The sequence below is a fragment of the Scyliorhinus torazame genome, chromosome 22, assembly GCF_047496885.1.
Source record: "Scyliorhinus torazame isolate Kashiwa2021f chromosome 22, sScyTor2.1, whole genome shotgun sequence".
NCBI classification, from domain to species: domain Eukaryota; kingdom Metazoa; phylum Chordata; class Chondrichthyes; order Carcharhiniformes; family Scyliorhinidae; genus Scyliorhinus; species Scyliorhinus torazame.
In genome coordinates, this window is record NC_092728.1 from 37,930,854 (window position 1) to 37,958,069 (window position 27,216).

At 49.5% G+C, this 27,216-nt stretch overlaps 1 protein-coding gene across 4 annotated transcripts in view; it reads left to right on the top strand.

Annotated features, from left to right (window-relative positions):
- The window catches only part of fbxw5 (F-box and WD repeat domain containing 5), a 273,144-nt gene that overhangs the window by 148,898 nt on the left and 97,030 nt on the right, over nucleotides 1-27,216 (top strand). For all 4 annotated transcript variants that reach the window (XM_072488065.1, XM_072488066.1, XM_072488064.1 and 1 more), the window contains exons 6-8: nucleotides 3,395-3,860; nucleotides 17,610-17,757; nucleotides 18,524-18,736. In XM_072488065.1, the coding sequence (XP_072344166.1) occupies nucleotides 3,395-3,860; nucleotides 17,610-17,757; nucleotides 18,524-18,736 (827 nt within the window). The remainder of the gene's footprint in view (nucleotides 1-3,394; nucleotides 3,861-17,609; nucleotides 17,758-18,523; nucleotides 18,737-27,216) is intronic.

A 27,216-nucleotide genomic window follows, 5' to 3' on the forward strand; every position in this document is an offset into this window, starting at 1 on the left:
CAGCACGGTAGCATTGTGGATAGCACAATTGCTTCACAGCTCCAGGGTCCCAGGTTCAATTCCAGCTTGGGTCACTGACTGTGCGGAGTCTGCACGTCCTCCCCGTGTCTGCGTGGGTTTCCTCCGGGTGCTCCGGTTTCCTCCCACAATCCAAAGATGTGCGGGTTAGGTGAATTGGCCAATGATAAATTGCCCTTAATGTCCAAATTGCCCTTGGTGTTGGGTGAAGGTGTTGAGTTTGGGTAGGGTGCTCTTTCCAAGAGCCGGTGCAGACTCAAAGGGCCGAATGGCCTCCTTCTGCACTGTAAATTCAATGATAATCTATGATTAATCTAGGACAAAGGTTCGGCACAACGTCGTGGGCCGATGGGCCTGTTCTGTGCTGTATTTTCTATGTTCTATGTTCTTGCCAAACCAAACTTCTCCTCCAGCGCCCTTAAGCTAGGGAAGCTCCCCTCTAAGAACAGGTCCCCCAACCTCTCAATTCCCGCCTTTCGCCATTCTCGAAACCCCCCCATCCAAGCTCCCCGGGGCAAACCGGTGATTGTCACATATTGGGGACCAGACCGATGCTCCCACTGCTTCAACGTACCTTTTCCACTGATCAGATCCTCAAAGCCGCCACCACCGGCTGGTGGAGTACCCCGCCAGCGGGAACGGCAGAAGTGCCATTATCAATGCCCCCAGACTGGTGCCCCTACATGAAGCTGTCTCCATCCGCTCCCAAACCAACCCCACCCCCACCACCCACTTAGAAGGAAGCATACCTGAAGATCATTGTGCTCCCCTGCACCAAACTGTGTCTCCTTTTTAACAGACCTCAGAGTTTGCATAAGCTCCATCAAAATCTTCTGTCGTTTCTTAACCTCATAGCAGTTCAGATTATAATGGTTTACTGTGTTGTACAGATGTTTATTCAGCAACTCTTTGGAACCCTATAAGATCCCTATAGGAGAATAGCAGCATTCTCCGCCGGGTCGGAGAATGGCCGTTGGCCGCCGTGAATCCCGCCCCCGCCGAAGTCTCCGGTACCGGAGATTGGGCGGGGGCGGGAATCGCGCCGGTTGGCGGGAGCCCCCGCTCAATTCTCCGGCCCGGATGGGCCGAAGTCCCGCCCAGAAATTGCCTGTCCCGCCGGCGTAAGTCAATACTGGTATTTACCGGCGGGACCAGGCGGCGTGGGCGGGCTCCGGGGTCCTGGGGGGGGCGCGGGGCGATCTGACCCCTGGGGGTGCCCCCACGGTGGCCTCGCCCGCGATCGGGGCCCACCGATCCGCGGGCGGGCCTGTGCCGTGGGGGCACTCTTTCCCTTCCGCCTCCGCCACGGCCTCCACCATGGCGGAGGCGGAAGAGACTCTCCCCACTGCGCATGCGCGGGAAACTGTCGGTGCCCGCTGACGCTCCCGTGCATGCGGCGCATTTCCACGCTGGCGGGGCACCAAACGCCATTTCCGCCAGTTGGCGGGGCAACAAACACCATTTCCGCCAGCTGGCGGGGCGGAAATCCCTCCGGCGCCGGCCTAGCCCCTCAATGTTGGGGCCCGGCCCCCAAAGATGCGGAGCATTCCGCACCTTTGGGCCGGCGCGATGCCTGTCTGATTGGCGCCGTTTCTGGCGCCAGTCGGCGGACATCGCGCCGTTGGGGGAGAATTTCGCCCCTGGAGTCAGTTTTTAGACAGTCATAGGTTAAAGCAGCAAAAAACCTCATTACTTCTCCCCCTGCCCCATCCCTGCCACTTATTCACCCATTAGGGCCACGTGGTCCTTTCATTCAATAATTGTGTTCAGTACTCAAAGTAATGAATGAATGAAAATGAATGAAAATCGCTTATTGTCACAAATAGGCTTCAATGAAGTTACTGTGAAAAGCCCCTAGTCGCCACATTCCGGCGCCTGTTCGGGGAGGCTGTTACGGGAATTGAATCGTGCTGCTGGCCTGCCTTGGTCTGCTTTCAAAGCCAGCGATTTAGCCCTGTACTAAACAGCCCCTGCACTCCATCCTCTACACTCGGACCCTCTGTCCCTCGACACCTCTATCCTCTACACTCGGACCCACTGTCCCTCGACACCTCCATCCTCAACACTCGGACCCTCTGTCCCTCGACACCTCTATCCTCTATACTCGGACCCACTGTCCCTCGACAGCTCTGTCCTCTACACTCAGATCCACTGTCCCTCGACACCTCCATCCTCAACACTCGGACCCTCTGTCCCTCGACACCTCTATCCTCTACACTCAGATCCACTGTCCCTCGACACCTCCATCTTCAACACTCGGACCCACTGTGTCCCGTCATGCCTCCATCCTCCCCTGAAGAAAGCCTGTGTGCCCTCCTCTCTACCCATTAGTACCGTACCCCTGTGTTCGCCAGTGCTTAGCCATATAACAGAGGTGCTGGCATTCCCTATCCGCTTCCACATTTATTCTGGCTGAACTCCTTATTGGTGGTTGTTTCTGAGCTGTTCAGTTCCAATTACTTCCAGTTCTGATCAGCTTTCAGAGACCTGCCACCTTAACTCTACCGTCCCCCATCAATGCAACAGGATGCATTTCCAGTGTCCATAGTGGTTTGTTTTGAGTGGGCTGTAGCGTTAGGGTGACAGTGGTTGCCATTGGGACTGGACGGACTGTGAGATATTTATGGACATATTGGCACTGGAAGGAGTGCAGAGGAGATTCACTAGGTTGATCCCAGAGTTGAGGGGATTAGATTATGACGAGAGGTTGAGTAGACTGGGACTGTACTCATTGGAGTTTAGAAGGATGCGGGGGGATCTTATTGAAACATATAAAATTATGAAGGGAATAGATAGGATAGATGCGGGCAGGTTGTTTCCAATGGTCGGGGAAAGCAGAACTAGGGGGCTTACTGGGGCTGTTTAGCACAGGGCTAAATCGCTGGCTTTGAAAGCAGACCAAGGCAGGCCAGCAGCACGGTTCAATTCCCGTAACAGCTTCCCCGAACAGGCGCCGGAATGTGGCGACTAGGGGCTTTTCACAGTAACTTCATTTGAAGCCTACTTGTGACAATAAGCGATTTTCATTTTTTTCATTTCATAGCCTCAAAATAAGGGGAAGTAGATTTAGGACGGAGTGTAGGAGGAACTTCTTCACCCAAAGGGTTGTGAATCTCTGGAATTCCTTGCCCAGTGAAGCAGTTGAGGCTCCTTCTTTAAACGTTTTTAAGAAAAAGATAGATACCTTTCTAAAGAATAAAGGGATTCGGGGATATGGTGTTCAGGCCGGAAAGTGGAGCTGAGTCCACAAAGATCAGCCATGATCTCATTAAATGGCGGAGCAGGCTCGAGGGGCCAGATGGCCTACTCCTGTTCCTAGTTCTTATGTTCTTATGTCATGTCTAATGGTTCATCAATTCATTTGCCCTCACTGTAGGATATCGAATCAGAAAATATCAATGTGGTGAAGAGACTGTTCCAGTTGCAGAATTTGAATGCAAGCACCATTCGTACGGTTATGGTGGCAGATTGCAGCCGGCACGACAGCCCTGACCTACTGCTGGACACTGAGGACGAGCTGAGCAGCCCAGCCCCTCGCGTGTTTGACCTGGGCAATGACAGTGAGGGTGATGTTTGCAGCAAGCTGAAGCAGAGGAGTGAGAAGCCAGACGAGGCGATGGTGAGTAGTCTGGACAGTGAGCAGAGGGAAGGGAATGTGGTCTCTGCCGGGGAACAACCCCCGATGGATGAAAGGCAAATAGAAGCCAGAGTGGCACAACTTTTTCTACAAGCCAAGACGAAGCCAGCAGATACAGCCCTCCTGTCAGAACAGCAAACAACGCAAGACAAGAAATACTTGATCTTCACCACAGGAGTCCTTACCTACACTCCCCATCAGATTGGTAAGCACCAAGTACCAAGGCAAGGTTCCTTGTTAATAATACACTTAACATGACTGCTGTTGGTGTCAGAACTGTGATAACAACAACTTGCATCTTTAATGTAATTAAACGTTCCAAGACGGAAGCAATTATCAAGTAAAATTTGACTCCAAGCTACATAAGAGTCGTTAGAGCCACTGAGGTAGATTTTAAAGGGAGAGGGCGATTGGTGGAGAGTTGTAAAGAATGGTAGAGTAGTTCCAGCAGACGAAGAGGCCAGTCTGGCTGCCTTGTCTGTGCCAGCTATGTACAAGAACAATTCTCTTAGCATCATTGTCCAGCAACAACAACCTCTTCAGGTCATGATCCAATCCTCCACAATCGAATCTGCCTCCACCACATTGTCAGGCAGCAGATCCCAACCACTCACTGTGCGAAAAACATTTTTCTTCATGTTGCTGATGCTTCTTTTGCCAATTACCTTCACTCTGTGTCCTCTGGTTCTTAATCCTTCCACCAATGGGGACAGTTTCTCCCTATCGACTCTGTCCAAGCCCCCCAAGATTTTGAAAACCTACCAAACCTCCTCTGAACCTTCTCTTCTCCAAGACAAACGGTCCCAATCAAACTACATCCTCATCTGTTGAACCATTCCCGAGGATCTTTTCTGTGTTCTCTCTAATGCCTTCACATCCTTCCTAAAGTGTGGTGCCCAGAACTGGACGCAATACTCCAGTTGAGGGTGAACCAGTGTTTTATACAAGTTTAACATGACGTCCTTGTTTTTGTACTCTATGCCTTATTGACAAAACCCAAGATCCTGTATGCTTTAATAACCAGTCCATCAATCTGCCCTGCCACCTTTAATGGTTTATGCACTTGTACACTGTTACGATCCTGGAGCAGACCCCAAATGGTTGGTGTGATCCAGTTATGGACCATCAATTTTTTGTTGAAAGTAGACAAAGTTTGAGATTTAAGACACTTGCTCAGTGAATAAAGCCACAGGATTGTACGGGCTTTGACCAAGCAAAAATAAAATTTACAATGCAAGGTCAGAAAGATAAAATAATTAGCAATAACCATCTTATACTCTAACACTCAGGGTTAATATGCAGCACATGTGAATTAACAGGCAAACTGTGTTCAAACACACCACACTGCACAATAAATGGCAACTGTGACCGAGGCAGATTCCATGGATTTCTCAGCAACCCACCCAGACACCACGAAACATTGTGAGTTGAAACGCTGTCTCACTTATGAGGAATTTCAGTCTTCATAATACAAGATCTAGCCTTGGAATTCTCTCCAAAAGGCATGCCACTTCAGATGGGCTGAACGATAGACCCCATTACAGGGTTTTGATCTTGTCTCCTGAGACTTGGGACGCGATGTAACCAAAAAAAAAGAGTCCATTCTAGGCGGGAGTAGAGGGGTCGTTCAACCCTGCTATCTAACGGCACTCTGCTTTTTTTTCGGGCCTCAATGGGGAACGCCCCGCCCAGGCCACACTTACCTGCATTTTCTGCATTGAAGAGCTCCAGAGAGCAGCCACGGCACGACCCCTAGACACCCCCCCCCCCAACGACCCCACCCACCTGTTTGGGGACCCTCGAATCTGGTTGACTAGGTGGCACAGCAAGGGCGCCAGGCTGGCAGTGCCAAAGTGCCCAGGTGGCATCAGCAGTACCAGGGTGTCACCCAGTCCAGATACCAGCTACCCGTGCCTCCGATCACCTGGGAGACCACCCCCCAAGTGCCGTTGCACCTGGTTCCCGGTTGTGGGGACCAGTACCAATCGGCACCAGGCTGGGGTCTCCTCGGCAGATCCCGGGAGCAGGTTTGATCTAACGTCGGCAGAGTTTTTAAACTCACTTAACTCTGCGAATTTGGGTCACGCCCATCGTGAGTGGAATCCAGATCCCAACGTCTCACGAGATCTTGTTCAATCTCGCGAACCATAATGACCGCTGGGAATCCCAGGAGAGGCCTCCAGTCCCAATTTCAGTGGGACGTGGCCAGTAAATTGCCTCCTTAGTTTGCCTGGATTCCTGAGTCTGCACACCAGCACAATGTCCGATCTTCAGTCACATGGAACAGAATATGTTTCTCCAAAGGGTTATCTTCGACCTCAGCACAGACTCACTAACCTTCTGCTGTTCTCTTACGTCTCTCTGGCTTCTCTTTATGGTTTTTCCCAAGACCTCTCTTTTTAAAAAATATTTTTATTCTCCTTTTTCACATTTTCTTCAAAATTTATATCCACCAATAAACAATCAATGGTAACAAATACAATGTCAATCCCCATATCAACAACAATCCCATCCTCCCACCAACCCCCAAACAACAACCCACATGTCAACACAAACATCAAATAAAAGAGGAATCAGGAATCACCCATAGTCACCCTCAACATACACAGTTCCCCCCCCCCCCCCCTAATGTTCGATGTCTTCCAATTCTTGAAAGTGCATAATGAATAACGCCCATGAATTGTAGAACCCTTCCATCCTTCCCCTCAGTTCAAACTTAACCCCACACCAGGGCACAGGGTGGAGAGGCTGCTCTCCATCCCAACAGGATCCACCTTTGGGCGATCAACGGGGCAAAGGCTACAGCATCTGCCTCTGCACCCGTTTCCAACCTCAGCTGGTCCGACACCCCAAATATGGCCTCCTGGGGGCTCGGGTCCAGTTTCACGTGCACCATTTTAGAGATTACCCTAAAAACCTCCTTCCAGCAATCCTCCAGCTTTGGACAGGACCAAAACATATGAACATGGTTTGCGGGGCCCCCCCTCAACGCTCACACACATCTTCTACTCCCTCAAAGAGCCGGCTCATCCTCGCCCTTGTGAGGTGTGCTCTATATACCACCTTCAGCTGTATCAGCCCCAACCTCGCGCACGAGGTGAAGGCATTCACTCTCCGGAGCACCTCAAACCAGAACCCCTCTTCCATACCCTCTCTCCCAACTCTTCCTCCCACTTTGCTTTGATCCCTTCCAGCAGTGCCTTCTCCTCTTCCAAAATAACCCCGTAAACCGCAGACACTACCCTCTTCTCCAGTCCCCTGTCGCCAGCACCTCCTCCAGCAATGTGGAGGCCGGCTCCACCGGGAAGCTCCGTATCTCCTTCTTGACAAAGTCTCGAACCAGCATGTATCGAAACATTTCCCCCTGCTCCAGCCCATACTTCGCTCCCAGCTCCTTCAATCCTGCAAACCAAACCCCTAGAAACAAATCCTTTAGTGCCCTAACTCCCTTCTCCTCCCATCTCCAATAATTTCCATCCCACTTCCCTGGCTCAAATCTATGATTCCCCCGAATCGGCATTTCCCTTGGCCCTGCCCACAACCTGAAGTGCTGGTGAAACTGCCTCCAAATTCTCAACGATGCTGTTACTACGGACTCCCTGAGTATTTCCCCAGGGCCATCGGGAGCAGCGCTGTCGCTAACGCCTTCAATCCCAACCCCCTACCCAAACTCTCCTTCATTCTGACCCACTGGGAATCAACCCCTCTGACTCAGCTCCGCACCTTCTCCACAATCGCTGCCCAGTAATAATACATCAGGTTCGGAAGACCCAACCCCCGACTGCCTTCCCCTCTGTAGCAGCACCTTTCTATCTCTGGCCACCTTCCCTCCCATATTAACGAGGTAATCATTCCTTCAATCTCTCTAAAAATGCCTTTGGCAGGAAGATCGACAGGCATTTGTGATATACATAAATGATCTGGATTGTTTGTGATCTGGACGAAGGTATAGGTGGTCTGATTAGCAAGCTTGAAGATGATACTAAGATTGGTGGTGTTGCAGATAGAGAGGAGGACTGTCAGAGAATACAGCAAAATATAGATAGATTGGAGAGTTGGGCAGAGAAATGGCAGATGGAGTTCAATCCGGGCAAATGCGAGGTGATGCATTTTGGAAGATCTAATTCAAGAGCGAACTATACGGTCAATGGAAGAGTCCTGGGGAAAATTGATGTACAGAGAGATCTGGGAGTTCAGGTCCATTGTACCCTGAAGGTGGTAACGCAGGTCGATAGAGTGGTCAAGAAGGCATACAGCATGCTTGCCTTCATCGGACGGGGTATTGAGTACAAGAGTCGGCAGGTCATGTTACAGTTGTATAGGACTTTGGTTAGGCCACATTTGGAATACTGCGTGCAGTTCTGGTCGCCACATTACCAGAAGGATGTGGATGCTTTAGAGAGGGTGCAGAGGAGGTTCCCCAGGATGTTGCTTGGTATGGAGAGTGCTAGCTATGAAGAAAGGTTGAGTAGATTAGGATTGTTTTCGTTGGAAAGATTGAGGTTGAGGGGGGACCTGATTGAGGTCTACAACATTTTGAGAGGTATGGACAGGGTGGATAGCAACAAGCTTTTTCCAAGAATGGAGGTGTCAATTACAAGGGGTCACGATTTCAAGGTGAGAGGGGGAAAGTTTAAGGGAGATGTGCGTGGAAAGTTTTTTTACGCAGAGGGTGGTGGGTGCCTGGAACGCTTTGCCAGCGGAGGTGGTAGAGGCGGGCACGATAGCATCATTTAAGATGTATCTAGACAGATATATGAACGGGCGGGGAACAGAGGGAAGTAGATCCTTGGAAAGTAGAAGACCGGTTTCGGTAAATGATCTGGATCGGTGCAGGCTGGGAGGGCCGAAAGGCCTGTTCCTGTGCTGTAATTTTCTTTGTTCTGTGTTCACTGAAAAATAAATACATTCATTCCACCTTGCCAGATTAGCTTTCACCCTCCCTTCCCAAGACCTCTTTTATTAAAGTCTGAGAATCGCATTCCTCATTCCACTTGGTGTGTCTTTCCATCCTCCTCTCTCCTCCTCAACCATTTTTTACACGTGCATTGGGCCCACCCTTGACTTGAGGAATTGCCAAAGCACTGGATTGCACATGTGTTGCCGCCCACTCCCAAGGCCTGTTGCGACGTGGAGTTCCCAGCCCCTACTCGCTGATTAATTTGGTCTGGATCTTGCATCAACATCCAGGTCCCTCTGCTCCAGATCCCTGGTAATAATAATAATCACTTATTGTCACAAGTAAGCTTCAATGAAGTTACTGTGAAAAGCCACTAGTCGCCACATTCCAGCGCCTGTTCGGGGAGGCTGTTACGGGAATTGAACCCGCGCTGCTGGCCTTGTTCTGCATTACAAGCCAGCTGTCTTAGCCCACTGTACTAAACCATTGGGACACTTTTGGTCCTCTGATTTTACACTCATAAACTGTAAGCTTATGTTCTATATCACACAATGCGGTGAAACAATGTACAGTTTGTCATAGCCTAGGATTACACAGTTCGATTCATATCAGTTTTGACGATTACAAACTCGTTCCTTATGTCCTGGCTTCATGTTTACCAGGCTACATCCTGCTGATTGGATAGTCTTGGGTCTTTGTTTCCACACCCATTAAGGATCTTTGTGGCTTGCTTTGTCTCTGCTTTTTCTGATCCTGTTGCGTGTCAGTGCTGAGTCGCCTTCAACTGTTCCTATCATTAACCCCTTCAGTAGTTTCTCCATTCACAACATTTCCAAGTTGCGTGTCACCCGCACATTTTGAAATTGTCCCCGTACACCAAGGTCTTTGTGTTCCGGATTCTTCCATTTGTCTCAGATGATGGACCTGCAGCAAATCAAATCTCCTGGGGATGGGAAGAGTGTTGTATTGTCGCTCTTATTGATGGCTGAAGATACCAACCCGTGAGAAGCAAGTTCTGCCACAAGTGCCCCATGTGAAGTGTTTTTTTTCAGTGTTGGTGCCTGTTGTCAGGTGACTATCGCCACTGACCATCATGGTGCCAGCCCCAGGCAATGTCACCTTTTCCCATTCTCACAGCTCTGAAAATCGATGTTGAGGGCCTTGCAGCATCCCTGAAGCCTTGGTATCCTATTGGTAATCTGACTCCAGTTACCCCCTAATGAAGAAAATCCTTAGAGAACCTCTTCCATCCTGTGAATGTGCCTAAGCCAGCAAAGCTGCCTCTTCCTGATAAATGGTAACATGGATGGGAGTGTGGTGAATGTATTGGTGTAACAATTCACCATGTGCATATCTGTATTACGCTGTTGCCCATGTGGGCTCCACCTATGGACCATTGTAAGGTATTACCTATGATGTAGCATGTTGGGGCCTGTGTGGGCTCCGCCACAGGCTCCACCCCTTGAGGGGAGGTATAAAGAGCAGTCACCCTGGAGGCGGCTCCCACTAACAGATCAGTCGCAGGCAGGCGCTGTTCTCGTTAATTAAAGCCACAGTTTACTTCTACTCCTGGTTTCGTGTGAATTGATGGTCGCATCAATTTAATCAACTACAACGCCACTATGGAATCGGCCCTCAAACTTGACCGACTGGAACTCGATCCGCAGGCCGCGGAGGCGAAAGAGATTTTTTCGCACTGGCTCTGCTGTTTCAAGGCCTACCTCGCCGCCTCCTCCTCACCTTCTGTCACCGACGAACAAAAGTTGAGTCTCATCCACGCACCGGTGAGGCATCGAATCTCTGTAGAAGCCTCCACCCACGCAGACGCCCTCGCGATGCTAGTGCGCCTCTACGTAAGGCCTGCGAACGAGGTATATGCGCGGCATCTCCTCACGACTCGCCGCCAGCGTCCCGGGGAATCGCTGGAAGAGTACCTACGCGATCTCCAAGTCCCTGCAATTACCAGGCCGTTACAGCCACTCAACATATGAACCTCGCCATCCGAGACACCTACGTGGCTGGAGTCAGGTCCAACTACGTGAGACGGTGCCCTAGACCTGGAAGAGACGGTAAAATTTGCCTCCTCTCAAGAAGTAGCGTTCCAAAGCCTTAATGCGTTCCCGCCCGATCACGCGACCCCCTCGTGGACCCCCGACCAAAGAATACCCCATGCCTGTGCGGCGCGGCTGCCCACCCACCATGGGGGGGCTACCCTGTTATTTCTGCGGCCAGCCTCAACTACCCCGGCAGCGCTGCCCGACCCGAAACGCTAACTGCAGCGACTGCGGGAGAAAAGGACATTTTGCTAAAGTTTGCCTGGCCAGGTCCAAAAACTCTAAATCGCAGGCCCGACCCTCAGACTCACAGGCCCGCAGTGTGGCAGCGTGTCTACCGGATCCGCCCCCCCCCCCCCCCCCCCCCCCCCCCCCCCCCGGACGTATCATCGGCCTTGTGTTGTCCGTGGGGGCAGCTATCTTCCAGCCCGCACAGCATGTGCGACTCACGGGGCCGCCATCTTGGTCATCCTCGCCCACGCGGCCCACCATGTGCGATTCATGGGGGCCGCCATCTTGGATGCCTTCTTCCTCACCGCCCGACACGTGCGACCGACGGGGGCCGCTATCTTGGCCGCCATCTGCAACGCCGCCCGACACGTGCGACCAACGGGGGCAGCCATCTTGGAACAGCCCCCGCACCTCCGACTACGCCGGCTACCCGCAACTCAGCGCGATCACCCTTGACCAGTCGCGACCCAAACACCTCTGGAGCTCAATGATGACCGTCCGGGTAAACGGACACGAAACGCCCTGCCTCTTTGACTCCGGGAGCACAGAAAGCTTCATTCATCCAGACATGGTAAGACCCTGCTCGCTCCCAATCTTCCCGGCGCATCAAACCATCTCCCTCGTCTCCGGGTCGCACTCGGTGCTGGTCCGGGGGTGCACTACCACAACCCTCTCAATACAGGGCGCCGAGTACGCCAACTTTAAATTATATGTACTCCCTGACCTCTGCGCTCCTCTTCTATTGGGACTGGATTTCCAATGTAACTTCAGGAGCCTAACCCTGAAGTTCGGCGGGCCTCTACCCCACTCACCGTATGTACCCTCGCGACCCTAAAGGTCGACCCACCCCCGCTCTTCGCAAATCTCACCGCCGACTGCAAACCAGTCGCCACCAGAAGCAGGCGGTACAGCATCCAGGACAGGACTTTTATCAGGTCCGAGGTCCAGTGACTCTTGCGGGAGGGAATCATCGAGGCAGCAATAGCCCCTGGAGAGCTCAGGTGGTGGTCGTCAAGACCAGGGAGAAGAAGCGGATGGTTGTAGATTACAGCCAAGCCATAAACCGGTACACGCACCTCGATGCGTACCCCCTTCCCCGGATCGCAGACATGGTTAATCAGATCGTGCACTACCGGGTGTTCTCCACGGTGGATCTGAAGTCTGCATACCACCAGCTCCCAATCCGCCCGGGGGATCGCCACGACACGGCTTTTGAGGCAGACGGCCGCCTCTTTCACTTCCTCCGGGTCCCCTTTGCGTCACGAACGGGGTCTCGGTCTTCCAAAGAACGATGGACCGAATGGTGGACCAGTACGGGCTGCGGCTCACATTTCCGTACTTGGACAGCATCACCATCTGCGGCCATGATCAGCAGGACCACGATGCCAACCTCCAGAGATTTCTCCAAACCGCCCGAACCCTTAAGCTCACTTACAACAAGGAGAAATGCGTTTTCCGCACAACCAGACTAGCCATCCTCTGCTACGTCGTGGAAAACGGGGTTCTAGGACCCGACCCCGACCATATGCACCCCCTCCTGCAACGCCCCCTTCCCCACTGCCCCAAGGCCCTGAAAAGGTGCCTCGGGTACTTTTCACATTAAGCCCTGTGGGGCCCCAATTTTGCAGACAAAGCCCGCCCACTAATCAAGGCCACCATCTTCCCACTGGCAGCTGAGGCCCGCCAGGCGTTCACCTGCATCAAGGTGGATATTGCTAAAGCCGCGATGTGCGCGGTGGACGAGTCTGTCCCCTTCCAGGTGGAGAGCGACACATCAGAGGTCGCCCTCACCACTACACTCAATCAGGCAGGCAGGCCAGTAGCGTTTTTTTCACGAACCCTCACCACCTCCAAAATTCGACACTCTTCAGTCGAAAAGGAAGCCCAAGCCATCGTGGAAGCCGTGCGGCACTGGAGGCACTACCTCGCTGGTAGGAGGTTTACCCTCATCACCGACCAACGATCGGTAGCCTTCATGTTCGATAATACGCTGCGGGGCAAGATCAAGAATGATAAGATCTTGAGGTGGAGGACCGAACTCTCCACCTATAATTACGATATAGTATATCGTCCTGGGAAGCTCAACGAATCCCCAGATGCCCTGTCCCGCGGCACATGCGCCAGAGCGCAAGATGACCGATTACGTGCTATCCACGATGACCTCTGTCACCCGGCTTCTCCACTACATCAAGGCCCGCAACCTGCCCTACACCACTGAGGAGGTCAGAGCCATGACCAGGGACTGCCCGATCTGCGCGGAGTGCAAGCCACACTTCTATCGACCGGATAAGGCCCCTTGGTAAAGACATCCCGGCCCTTTGAGCGCCTCAGTATCAATTTCAAAGGGCCCCTCGCTCCAACAACTGCAACGCATATTTCCTCAACATCATCGACGAGTTCTCCTGCTTCCCCTTTGCAATCCCTTGCCCTGACATGACCGTGGCCACCGTCATTAAAGCCCTACATAGTGTCTTCACCCTGTTTGGTTTCCCCACGTACGTTCACAGTGACCGGGGCTCGTTGTTCATGAGCGACGAACTGCGTCAGTACCTGCTCAGTAAGGGCATCGCCTCGAGCAGGTCTACCAGTTATAATAACCCCAGGGGAAACGGGCAGGTGGAGAGGGAGAATGCGACGATCTGGAAGTCCGTCCTCCTGGCCCTACGGTCTAGGAATCTCCCAGTTCCCCACTGGCAGGAGGTCCTCCCCGACACTCCACGCTATTAGGTCCCTACTTTGCACAGCCACAAACGAGACCCCTCATGACCGCCTATTTGTTTTCCACGGGAAATCCACCTCCGGGGCCTCGCTTCCGTCCTGGCTGAAGACACCGGGGCCCGTCCTGCTCCGCAAACATGTCAAGAGCCATAAGTTCGACCCCCTGGTCGAGTGGGTCCAGCTCCTACACTACCTCAGTACGCATACATCGAACACCCTGACGGCCGACAGGATACGGTCTCCCTCTGGGACCTGGCACCCGCAGGTTGCATTACCACCACCACCCCATCTTACCCCACTCAACCTACGCTGACCAGCGCCCCTACATGGCACCCGCACCCCCTCCCGCCCGCCATTCCCCCTTCACCGAACCACAGGAATGAAGCCCCAGAAGACTCGCCCCCAGAGTCCACGTCTGCGCCCGCACCGGCGACTTCACTACCGATGCCAGCACGGCTGAGTTCGACGCCCGGGCCAGCCGCGATACCAGAGCATCGGCGATCACAGCGCACAATCCGTGCGCCAGACAGGCTGAACTTATGAACCCTTCTCCCCCGCCGGACTTCATTTTTTTAACAGGGGGTGAATGTGGTGAATGTATTGCTGTAACAATTCACCATGTGCATATCTGTATTACGCTGTTGCCCATGTGGGCTCCACCTATGGATCATTGTAAGGTATACCTATGATGTTGCATGTTGGGGCCTGTGTGGGCTCCGCCCCTGGCTCCACCCCTTGAGGGGAGGTATAAAGAGCAGTCGCCCTGTAGGCGGCTCCCACTAACTGATCAGTCGAAACAGGCACAGTTCTAGTTGATTAAAGCCACAGTTTACTTCTACTCCTGGTTTCGTGTGAATTGATGGTCGCATCAGGGAGCAGTGCCTTTGCAGGGACTGCTATATAAAAATCTAGATCATTAATAAACATCAGGAAGAGCAGAGGTCCGAACACCAACCCTGGGGTAACCTACTCTAAACCTATCTCCAGTCCAAGAAAGAATTATCCATTGCTCCTCTCTGCTGTGGAACAATTCAAATTGAGGAGCTCAAACTTAGAAAATAGGAGCAGGAGGAGGCCATTCAGCCCTTCAAGCCTGCCCCAGTATGATCATTGCTGGACCTCAAATGCATGGCTTTCCCCCATACCTCTTGATGCCATTAAAATCTGAAAGATTATCTATCTCTTTCTTGAATACATTCAGTGGCTCGGTCTCCACAGCTTTCTGTGGTGGAGAATTCCATAGGTTCACTAGCCTCTGAGTGAAGAAATCTTTCTATATCTCAGTCCTAAATTACCTACCCTGCATCCTGAGACTGAGCCCCTGGTTCTAGATTTTCCCAACCAGGGAAAGAATCCTTCCTGCATCTAGTCTGTCTGCCCTGAGAGATTTTTATGTTTCAATCAGATCTCCTCTCATCATCCTAAATTCCACTAAATACAGGGCCAGTCGAATCAAAGAACAAAGAAAAGTACAGCACAGGAACAGGCCCTTCAGCCCTCCAAGCCTGTGCCGACCATGCTGCCGGTCTAAACTAAAATCTTCTACACTTCCTGGGTCCGTATTCCTCTATTTCCACCCTATTCATGTATTTGTCAAGATGCCCCTTAAATGTCACTATCGTCCCTGCTTCCACATCCTCCTCCGGTAGCGAGTTCCAGGCACCCACTACCCTCTGCGTAAAAAACTTGCCTCATACATCTACTCTAAACCTTGCCCCTCTCACCTTAAACCCCCTTGTAATTGGCCCCTCTACCCTGGGAAAAAACCTCTGACTATCCACTCTGTCTGTGCCCCCCATCATTTTGTAGACCTCTATCAGGTCACCCCTCAACCTCCGTCGTTCCAGTGAGAACAATCCAAGTTTATTCAACCGCTCCTCATAGCTAATGCCCAGGCAACATTCTGGTAAATCTCTTCTGCACCCTCTCTAAAGCCTCCACATCCCTCTGGTAGTATGGCGACCAGAATTGAACACTATACTCCCCAAGTGTGGCCTAACTAAGGTTCTATACAGCTGCAACATGACTTGCCAATTTCTATACTCAATGCCACGGCCAATGAAGGCAAGCATGCCGTATGCCTTCTTGACTACCTGCTCCACCTGTGTTGCCCCTTTCAGTGACCTGTGGACCTGTACACCTAGATCTCTCTGACTTTCAATACTCTTGAGGGTTCTGCCATTCACTGTATATTACCTACCTGCATTAGACCTTCCAAAATGCATTACCTCACATTTGTCCGGTTAAACTCCATCTGCCATCTCTCTGCCCAAGTCTCCAAACAATCTAAATCCTGCTGTATCCTCTTGACAGTCCTCATCCTATCTGCAACTCCACCAACCTTTGTGTCATCTGCAAACTTACTAATCAGAGCAGTTACATTTTCCTCAAATCATTTATATATACTACAAACAGCAAAGGTCCCAGCACTGATCTCTGCAGAACACTAGTCACAGCCCTCCAATCAGAAAAGCACCCTTCCATTGCTACTCTCTGCCTTCTATGACCTAGCCAGTTCTGTATCCACCTTGCCAGCTCACCCCTGATCCCACGTGACTTCACCTTTTGTACTAGTCTACCATGAGGGACCTTGTCAAAGGCCTTACTGAAGTCCATATAGACAACATCCACTGCCCTACCTGCATCAATCACCTTTGTGACCTCTTAGAAAAACTCTATCAAGCTAGTGAGACACGACCTCCCCTTCACGATAATGGCATAGTGTAGGTTAGATGGCTTTTGTTTCGGTGCAACATCGTGGGCCGAAGGGCCTGTACTGCGCTGTATCATTCTATGTTCTATGTTCACAAAACCATGCTGCCTCTCACTAATACGTCCATTTGCTTCAAAATGGGAGTAGATCCTGTCTCGAAGAATTCTCTCCAGTAATTTCCCTACCACTGACGTAAGGCTCACCGGCCTGTAGTTCCCTGGTTTATCCTTGCTATTCTTCTTAAACAAAGGAACAACATTGGCTATTCTCCAGTCCTCCGGGACATCACCTGAAGACAGTGAGGATCCAAAGATTTCTGTCAAGGCCTCAGCAATTTCCTCTTCAGTATTCTGAGGTAGACCCCATCAGGCCCTGGGGACTTATCTACCTTAATACTTTTCAAGACGCCCAACGACTCGTCTTTTTGGATCTCAATGTGACCCAGGCTATCTACACACCCTTCCCCAGACTCAACATCCACCAATTCCTTCTCTTTGGTGAATACTGATGCAAAGTATTCATTTAGTACCTCGCCCATTTCCTCTGGCTCCACACATAGATTCCCTTGCCTATCCTTCAGTGGGCCAACCCTTTCCCTGGCTACTCTCTTGCTTTTTATGTACGTGTAGAAAGCCTTGGGATTTTCCTTAACTCTATTTGCCAATGGCTTTTCGTGACCCCTTCTAGCCCTTCTGACTCCTTGCTTAAGTTCCTTCCTACTTTCTTTATATTATGATGACCTACTCCTGCTCCTAGTTCTTATGTTCTTAGCCTCCTCATAGGACAGTCCCACCAACCCCAGTATCAGCAGGATCCATGTCAATACATTACTCATGCATTCATTCGAAAGTCTTCAGAATTAAACAAAGGACCTTTCTCCATTCCAATGGAGGCAATCACAGTCTCTCAAATCTCTCTCCCCTAATTATCGTTACCCATTCCCATCAATTAAATATTGTTTCTTTATTTTTACTGTTTATTAAAATCCGGGTTTAACTCTTCATTAGCAAATTGTCCTCTTTTTTTCAAACACTCATTTACCCATTCTGCTCGCCTGGCGTCATTTTATTTCACATTGACATTGTTTTCTGTCACATAGAACAGGGTCTTTTTTGCTGTTTGTTTTTAATTTTTGAAGTCTGTGTTGTTTGGGCGGGTGTTGGGCAAAGGACTGGAATAGAGTTGGTTTTGTTGAATATCTGGCGAATCGCGTACCTCCGGTGGAGATGGGGTATGCTGTTGGATATAACAGGACAGCGGTGGCCTGTTGAATGGGGAACACTTTAAGGATCTGTGGTATTTCTTGCTGGACTTGTATGAACTTCTCTATAATTACAGGTATTAAACAAATTCTGCCTCATCACATGACAACTTCAGGACCAGTGTTGGGGGAAGAACGAAGCTCCAACGAGTTCTTTGATGCTTTGGACTACACGATTGATGTCCACGGTCACATCATAGGCATGGGTCTGTCACCAGACCACAGGTCAGTCCTTCTCCTTGTCCATTCTGCCAAATCATTTGCAAGACTGAATCTATATTCATTCCCTCCAGTTTGTGCTTCTTAAAAGGATAACAAAGAAAAGAACAGCACAGGAACAGGCCCTTCGGCTCTCCAAGCCTGCCCTGACCATGCTGCCCGTCTAAACTACAATCTTCTGCACTTCCTGGATCCGTATCCCTCTATTCCCATCCTATTCATGTATTTGTCAAGGTGCCCCTTAAATGTCACTATCGTCCCTGCTTCCACTACCTCCTCCGGCAGCGAATTCCAGGCACCCACTACTTTCTGTGTAAAAAAACCTTGCCCCGTACATCTCCTCTAAACCTTGCCCCTCGCATCTTAAACCTATGCCCCCTAGTAATTGACCCCTCTACCCTGGGAAAAAGTCTCTGACTGTCCACTCGAAGATGGATTATTAGCTTTCTCATTCTTCTATTGGTTTTAAAGAGAATCACGACATTGCAACACGACATGGCCTGTAAAGTCCATCATTAGCTCAGAGACACCAGACACAGGGTCCCAGCTTAGACTGCTGGTGTTCCTGTGGAAGGTAAAGTCGCCATAGTCCCAGATGACCATAGGCTACTTTCCCCTTTGAGGAGGAGAGGTGACTGGCGGTGATTTAACCTGAGGATCACCACACCTCAGGCGAGGGGCTAGTTGAGAAGGTGAGGCCTTTATTAATAACCTCTGGTCCTGTATCTACAAAGTATATCCTGTTTCTGATACTCCACTCTTCTGCTGTCAGGTATTTATACGTAAACAGTCGGGCCTGGCCCAAGGGCTGTGTCATCAGTGACCCCATGAACCCTCCACCCATCGCTGAGGAGATTGATATCCACGTGTTTGACTTGAAAACAATGCGGGAAGTAACTCAGACTCTGAGGGCGCACACAGCCTACACTCCCAACGACGAGTGCTTCTTTATCTTTCTGGATGTCAGCAGGGATTATGTTGCCAGGTAAACTGTGGGGATTTTCTTTCACCCTTTTTGACCCTCTCATCAGAATGTTCCACAGGTGCTGCCTACCTTTCTCTATCACACCAGCTGATCATCCTTCAGGAGGGGGTGGTCCATTTGGGGTATGTTCAAGACTCAGATAAACAGATTGTTAATCAAGGGTGATGGGGATAAGGCGAGAAAGTGGAGTTGAGGATTATTATATCAGATCAGTCACAATCTCATTGAATAGTGGACAGACTCGATGGGCCAAATGACCTACTTCTCCTCCTATGTCTTATGGGCTGGTATTATGGGTAATGAGAGTTCCCAGGATCTTATAACTTGAGGGGCAGTCACTGGCGACTGACCCGATAGCAACACCACTTATAGCCCAATACACAAACCTAAATGGGCTGAGAGAATTACTTACCTGATAATGGTGGAATTATCAAGTGTTGACTTGTCCCATATAAGTATATGCATCATAACATGGATAGCAGGAACTTACAGCAATTGCCCAATTTTGCCTCGGGGGAAGAAATGGAAGTTTCTTAAAAGAGGAGATCAACATGGTGGATGATCCATTCCAGCTTGGCTTCCTCCTGAGGTCCCCAGCATCACAGTCTTCAGCCAATTCCCCCACTATATCAATCAAGAGCTGAGCACGCTGCATACAAACAAAGAACAAAGAAAAGTACAGCACAGGAACAGGCCTTCGGCCCTCCAAGCCTGCGCCAACCATGCTGCCCGTCTAAACTAAAATCTTCTACACTTCTGGGGTCCGTATCCCTCTATTCCCATCCCATTCATGTATTTGTCAAGATGCCCCTTAAACGTCACTATCGTCCCTGCTTCCACCACCTCCTCCGGCAGCAAGTTCCAGGCACCCACTACCCTCTGTGTAAAAAAACTTGCCTCGTACATCTCCTCAAAACCTTGCCCCTCGCACCTTAAAGCTATGCCCCCTAGAAATTGACCCCTCTACCCTGGGAAAAAGCCTCTGACTATCCACTCTGTCTATGCCCCTCATAATTTTGTAGACCTTTATCAGGTCGCCCCTCAACCTCTGTCGTTCCTGTGCGAACAAACAGAGTTTATTTAACCTCTCCTCATAGTTAATGCCCTCTATACCAGGCAACATCCTGGTAAATCTCTTCTGCACCCTCTCTAAAGCCTCCACATCCTTCTGGTAGTGTGGCGACCAGAATTGAACACTATACTCCACGTGTGGCCTAACTAAGGTTCTATACAGCTGCAACATGACTTGCCAATTTCTATACTCAATGCCACGGCCAATGAAGGCAAGCATGCCGTATGCCTTCTTGACTACCTTCTCCACCTGTGTTGCCCCTTTCAGTGACCTGTGGACCTGTACACCTAGATCTCTCTGACTTTCAATACTCTTGAGGGTTCTGCCATTCACTGTATATTCCCTACCTGCATTAGACCTTCCAAAATGCATTGCCTCACATTTGTCCGGATTAAACTCCATCTGCCATCTCTCCGCCCAAGTCTTCAAACGATCTAAATCCTGCTGTATCCTCTGACAGTCCTCATCGCTATCCGCAGTTCCACCAACCTTTGTGTCGTCTGCAAACTTACTAATCAGACCAGTTACATTTTCCTCCAAATCATTTATATGTACCACGAACAGCAAAGGTCCCAGCACTGATCCCTGCGGAACACCACTAGTGACAGCCCTCCAATCAGAAAAGCACCCTTCCATTGCGACTCTCTGCCTTCTATGACCGAGCCAGTTCTGTATCCATCTTGCCAGCTCACCCCTGATCCTGTGTGACTTCGCCTTTTGTACCAGTCTGCCATGAGGAACCTTGTCAAAGGCCTTACTGAAGTCCATATAGACAATATCCACTGTCCTACCTGCATCAATCATCTTTGTGACCTCCTCGAAAAACTCTATCAAGTTAATGAGACACGACCTCCCCTTCACAAAACAGTGCTGCCTCTCGCTAATACATCCATTTGCTTCCAAATGGGAGTAGATCCTGTCTCGAAAAATTCTCTCCAGTAATTTCCGTACCACTGACATAACGCTCACCGGCCTGTAGTTCCCTTAATTATCCTTGCTACCCTTCTTAAATAAAGGAACAACATTGGCTATTCTCCAGTCCTCCGGGACATCACCTGAAGACAGTGAGGATCCAAAGATTTCTGTCAAGGCCTCAGCAATTTCCTCTCTAGCCTCCTTCAGTATTCTGGGGTAGATTCCATCAGGCCCTGGGAACTTATCCACCTTATTCACCTTACAGTAAAAAGCTATGGGCCATCACATCATTCTGGCTGAGGCACCCCTAACCAACCTGTTCCAGTTGGAATTCTGACATCTACCTGACAATGTAGAAAATGGCCAATCATTAAACCGCAGGACAAATGCAATCCAGCCAATTACTGCCCCATCATTAAACATAAAACCGCGCAAAGATGAGTGGTGAGTCAGATGTTTGGTCGGAATCTATAATGAACAGCAGTAAATGACTTCAAGGTTAATCAATGGAAAGAAATTGGAGCTTGAAAGGAAGCCAGCTAGAAATGTAAGGTGCAATCTACCCGATTGGGAACAGAGTCCCAGATCGAGCGTGTTCAGTCAGGTGTTGGCTGGCGCTCGGAGCGCCGAAAAAGCCCACGCAGTCAAATGGGACTTTTTCCATTCGGATAGATTCTGGGACTCGGCGGTGAAACTTCCTGACGGAGCCACACTTAGTCCCGTTTTCTGCACTGAGGAGCTCCACTCACCGGAACTCCAGAGTCAGCCTGGTTTTGTGAAAGGGAAATCATGTTTAATCATGTTTATTGGCATTCTTTGATGGAGTAACTTGTGCTGTGGATAAAGGGGATCCTGTAGATGTACTGTACATGGATTTCCAGAAGATTTGATAAGGTGCCACCAAAAGGTTATTGCTGAAAATAAAAGATCACAGTGTAGGGGGTAACACGGATAGAAGATTGGCTGGCAGAAAACAGAGAGCATGAGAGTCTTTTTCTGATTGGCAGTTTGGGACAAATGGAGTCCTGCAACCTGTGAAGAAAGGAAAGTACAGCACAGGAACAGACCCTTCAGCCCTCCCAAGCTTGGGCCTCAACTTTTTACAATGACTTTGATGAGGGAACCGAAGGCCTGGGAACTAAATTTGAAGATGACACAAAAATAGGTAGGAAAGTATGTTGTGAAGAAGACATAAGGAGGTTGCAGATGGCTTTGGAGAGGTCGTGAGTGGGGCAAAATCTGGCAGATGGTGTATAATTTGGGGGAAATAGGAAGCTGTTCACTTTGGCAGGAAGAATAAAAAAGAAAGTATCGCTGAAATGGTGAATAGCTGTAGAATTCTGAGGTGCAGAGGGATCTGGGTGCATGAGTCACAAGAGCTTAGTGTGCAGGTCCAGCAAGGAGTTAAGAAGTCGAATGGAATGCTATCCTTTATTACGAGAGGAATTGAACATAAAAGTAAGGATCTTCTGCTTCAGTTATACAGGGTATTGGTGAGATAACATCTCAAATACTGTGCACCGTTTTGGTCTCCTTATTTACGGAAGAATGTTGGAGGATCAAAGGAGTTTTATGAGATTGATACCAAGAATGACGGGGTTGTCTTATGAGGAAAGGTTGGACAGACTGGGCTTGTTTCCACTGGAGTTTAGAAGAATGAGGGGGCTGATTGGAATATGTAAGATCCGGAACAGTATGGACAAGGTGGATGTGGAGAGGATGTTTCCTCCAGTGGTGAGTCCAGAACTAGAGGGCATTGTTTTAAAATTAGGGATCACCCTTTAAGGACAGGAAGAAGGAGAATTATTTTCACTGAGGGTTGTACAACTTTAAAGGAGATGGAGGTGGTGTCATTGTATATTTGTAAGTTGGAGGTAGATAGATTCTTGTTGGGCAAGGGAACTAAAGGTTAGATGGGAATGTGGAATTAGAAACACAAACAGATCAACCGTGATCTTATTGACTGGCAGAGTAAACTCAAGGGGCCGAGTAGCCTACTGCTGCTCTTTTTTTGGTTTGTTTGCATGGTCGTATGTATCAGTTTGCTCTCAATCACCAGCAAAGTGACGGCGGCTGTTATTGACAGTGCTATCAAGGGCAGAGCAAAGTGATGGCAGTGTTATTGACAGTCCTATCAAGGGCAGAGCAAAGTGATGGCAGTGTTATTGACAGTCCTATCAAGGGCAGAGCAAAGTGATGGCAGTGTTATTGACAGTCCTATCAAGGGCACAGCAAAGTGATGGCGGGTGTTATTGACAGTGCTATCAAGGGCAGAGCAAAATGATGGCAGTGTTAATGACAGTCCTATCAAGGGCAGAGCAAAGTGATGGCAGTGTTAATGACAGTCCTATCAAGGGCAGAGCAAAGTGATGGCGGGTGTTATTGACAGTCCTATCAAGGGCACAGCAAAGTGATGGCAGTGTTATTGACAGTGCAATCAAGGGCACAGCAAAGTGATGGCAGTGTTATTGACAGTGCTATCAAGGGCAGAGCAAAGTGATGGCAGTGTTATTGACAGTGCTATCAAGGGCACAGAAAAGTGATGGCAGTGTTATTTACAGTCCTATCAAGGGCACAGCAAAGTGATGGCAGTGTTATTGACAGTGCTATCAAAGGCACAGCAAAGTGATGGCAGTGTTATTGACAGTGCTATCAAGGGCAGAGCAAAGTGATGGCAGTGTTATTAACAGTCCTATCAAGGGCACAGCAAAGTGATGGCAGTGTTATTGACAGTGCTATCAAGGGCAGAGCGAAGTGATGGCAGTGTTATTGACAGTGCTATCAAGGGCACAGCAAAATGATGGCAGTGTTATTGACAGTCCTTTCAAGGGCAGAGCAAAATGATGGCAGTGTTATTGACAGTCCTAGCAAGTCACAGCAAAGTGATGGCGGGTGTTATTGACAGTGCTATCAAGGGCAGAGCAAAGTGATGGCAGTGTTATTGACAGTGCTATCAAGGGCACAGCAAAGTGATGGCGGTTGTTATTGACAGTGCAATCAAGGGCACAGCAAAGTGATGGCGGTTGTTATTGACAGTGCAATCAAGGGCACAGCAAAGTGATGGCAGTGTTATTGACAGTGCTATCAAGGGCACAGCAAAGTGATGGCGGGTGTTATTGACAGTCCTATCAAGGGCAGAGCAAAGTGATGGCAGTGTTATTGACTGTCCCATCAAGGGCACAGCAAAGTGATGGCGGGTGTTATTGACAGTGCTATCAAGGGCAGAGCAAAGTGATGGCAGTGTTATTGACAGTGCTATCAAGGGCAGAGCGAAGTGATGGCGGGTGTTATTGACAGTGCTATCAAGGGCACAGCAAAATGATGGCAGTGTTATTGACAGTCCTATCAAGGGCAGAGCAAAATGATGGCAGTGTTATTGACAGTCCTATCAAGGGCACAGCAAAGTGATGGCAGTGTTATTGACAGTCCTATCAAGGGCAGAGCAAAGTGATGGCAGTGTTATTGACAGTCCGATTAAGGGCACAGCAAAGTGATGGCAGTGTTATTGACAGTGCTATCAAGGGCAGAGCAAAGTGATGGCAGTGTTATTGACAGTCCTCTCAAGGGCACAGTAAAGTGATGGCAGTGTTATTGACAGTCCTATCAAGGGCACAGCAAAGTGATGGCAGTGTTATTGACAGTGCTATCAAGGGCACAGCAAAGTGATGGCAGTGTTATTGACAGTCCAATCAAGGGCACAGCAAAGTGATGGCAGTGTTATTGACAGTCCTATCAAGGGCACAGCAAAGTGATGGCGGGTGTTATTGACAGTCCTATCAAGGGCACAGCAAAGTGATGGCAGTGTTATTGACAGTCCTATCAAGGGCACAGCAAAGTGATGGCGGGTGTTATTGACAGTGCTATCAAGGGCACAGCAAAGTGATAGCAGTGTTATTGACAGTCCTATCAAAGGCACAGCAAAGTGATGGCAGTGTTATTGACAGTCCAATCAAGGGCACAGCAAAGTGATGGCAGTGTTATTGACAGTCCTATCAAGGGCACAGCAAAGTGATGGCAGTGTTATTGACAGTCCAATCAAGGGCACAGCAAAGTGATGGCAGTGTTATTGACAGTCCTATCAAGGGCACTGCAAAATGATGGCAGTGTTATTGACAGTCCTGTCAAGGGCAGAGCAAAGTGATAGCAGTGTTATTGACAGTGCTATCAAGTGCAGAGCAAAGTGATGGCAGTGTTATTGACAGTCCTATCAAGGGCACAGCAAAGTGATGGCAGTGTTATTGACAGTCCTATCAAGGGCACAGCAAAGTGATGGCAGTGTTATTGACAGTCCAATCAAGGGCACAGCAAAGTGATGGCAGTGTTATTGACAGTCCTATCAAGGGCACAGCAAAGTGATGGCAGTGTTATTGATAGTCCAATCAAGGGCACAGCAAAGTGATGGCAGTGTTATTGACAGTCCTATCAAGGACACAGCAAAATGATGGCTGTGTTATTGACAGTCCTGTCAAGGGCAGAGCAAAGTGATAGCAGTGTTATTGACAGTGCTATCAAGTGCAGAGCAAAGTGATGGCAGTGTTATTGACAGTCCTATCAAGGGCACAGCAAAGAGATGGCGAATTTATTGACAGTGCTGTCAAGGGCACAGCGAAGTCATGGCAGTGTTATTGACAGTCCCATCAAGGGCAGAGCAAAGTGATGGCAGTGTTGCTCACAGTCCTATCAAGGGCACAGCAAAGTGACGCCGGGTGTTATTGACAGTGCTATCAAGGGCAGAGCAAAGTGATGGCAGTGTTATTGACAGTCCTATCAAGGGCAGAGCAAAGTGATGGCAGTGTTATTGACAGTCCTATCAAGGGCACAGCAAAGTGATGGCGGGTGTTATTGACAGTCCTATCAAGGGCACAGCAAAGTGATGGCAGTGTTATTGACAGTCCTATCAAGGGCACAGCAAAGTGATGGCGGGTGTTATTGACAGTGCTATCAAGGGCACAGCAAAGTGATAGCAGTGTTATTGACAGTGCTATCAAGGGCAGAGCAAAGTGATGGCAGTGTTATTGACAGTGCTATCAAGGGCAGAGCGAAGTGATGGCGGGTGTTATTGACAGTGCTATCAAGGGCACAGCAAAGTGATGGCAGTGTTATTGACAGTCCTATCAAGGGCACAGCAAAGTGATGGCAGTGTTATTGACAGTCCAATCAAGGGCACAGCAAAGTGATGGCAGTGTTATTGACAGTCCTATCAAGGGCACAGCAAAGTGATGGCAGTGTTATTGACAGTCCAATCAAGGGCACAGCAAAGTGATGGCAGTGTTATTGACAGTCCTATCAGGGCACAGCAAAATGATGGCTGTGTTATTGACAGTCCTGTCAAGGGCAGAGCAAAGTGATAGCAGTGTTATTGACAGTGCTATCAAGTGCAGAGCAAAGTGATGGCAGTGTTATTGACAGTTCTTTCAAGGGCACAGCAAAGTGATGGCGAATTTATTGACAGTGCTGTCAAGGGCACAGCGAAGTGATGGCAATGTTATTGACAGTCCCATCAAGGGCAGAGCAAAGTGATGGGTAGTGTTGTTCACAGTCCTATCAAGGGCACAGCAAAGTGACGCCGGGTGTTATTGACAGTGCTATCAAGGGCAGAGCAAAGTGATGGCAGTGTTATTGACAGTCCTATCAAGGGCAGAGCAAAGTGATGGCAGTGTTATTGACAGTCCCATCAAGGGCAGAGCAAAGTGATGGCGGGTGTTATTGACAGTCCAATCAAGGGCACAGCAAAGTGATGGCAGTGTTATTGACAGTCCTATCATGGGCACAGCAAGGTGATGGCAGTGTTATTGACAGTCCCATCAAGGGCACAGCAAAGTGATGGCGGGTGTTATTGACAGTCCCATCAAGGGCACAGCAAAGTGATGGCAGTGTTATTGACAGTCCTATCAAGGGCAGAGCAAAGTGATGGCAGTGTTATTGACAGTCCTATCAAGGGCACAGCAAAGTGATGGCAGTGTTATTGACAGTCGTATCAAGGGCAGAGCAAAGTGATGGCGGGTGTTATTGACAGTCCTATCAAGGGCACAGCAAAGTGACGGCGGGTGTTATTGACAGTCCTATCAAGGGCAGAGCAAAGTGATGGCAGTGTTATTGACAGTCCTATCAAGGGCACAGCAAGGTGATGGCGGGTGTTATTGACAGTCCTATCAAGGGCAGAGCAAAGTGATGGCAGTGTTATTGACAGTCCTATCAAGGGCAGAGCAAAGTGATGGCGGGTGTTATTGACAGTCCTATCAAGGGCAGAGCAAAGTGATGGCAGTGTTATTGACAGTCCGATCAAGGGCAGAGCAAAGTGATGGCAGTGTTATTGACAGTCCTATCAAGGGCACAGCAAAGTGATGGCAGTGTTATTGACAGTCCTATCAAGGGCACAGCAAATGATGGCAGTGTTATTGACAGTCCGATCAAGGGCACAGCAAAGTGATGGCAGTGTAATTGACAGTCCGATCAAGGGCACAGCAAAGTGACGGCAGTGTTATTGACAGTC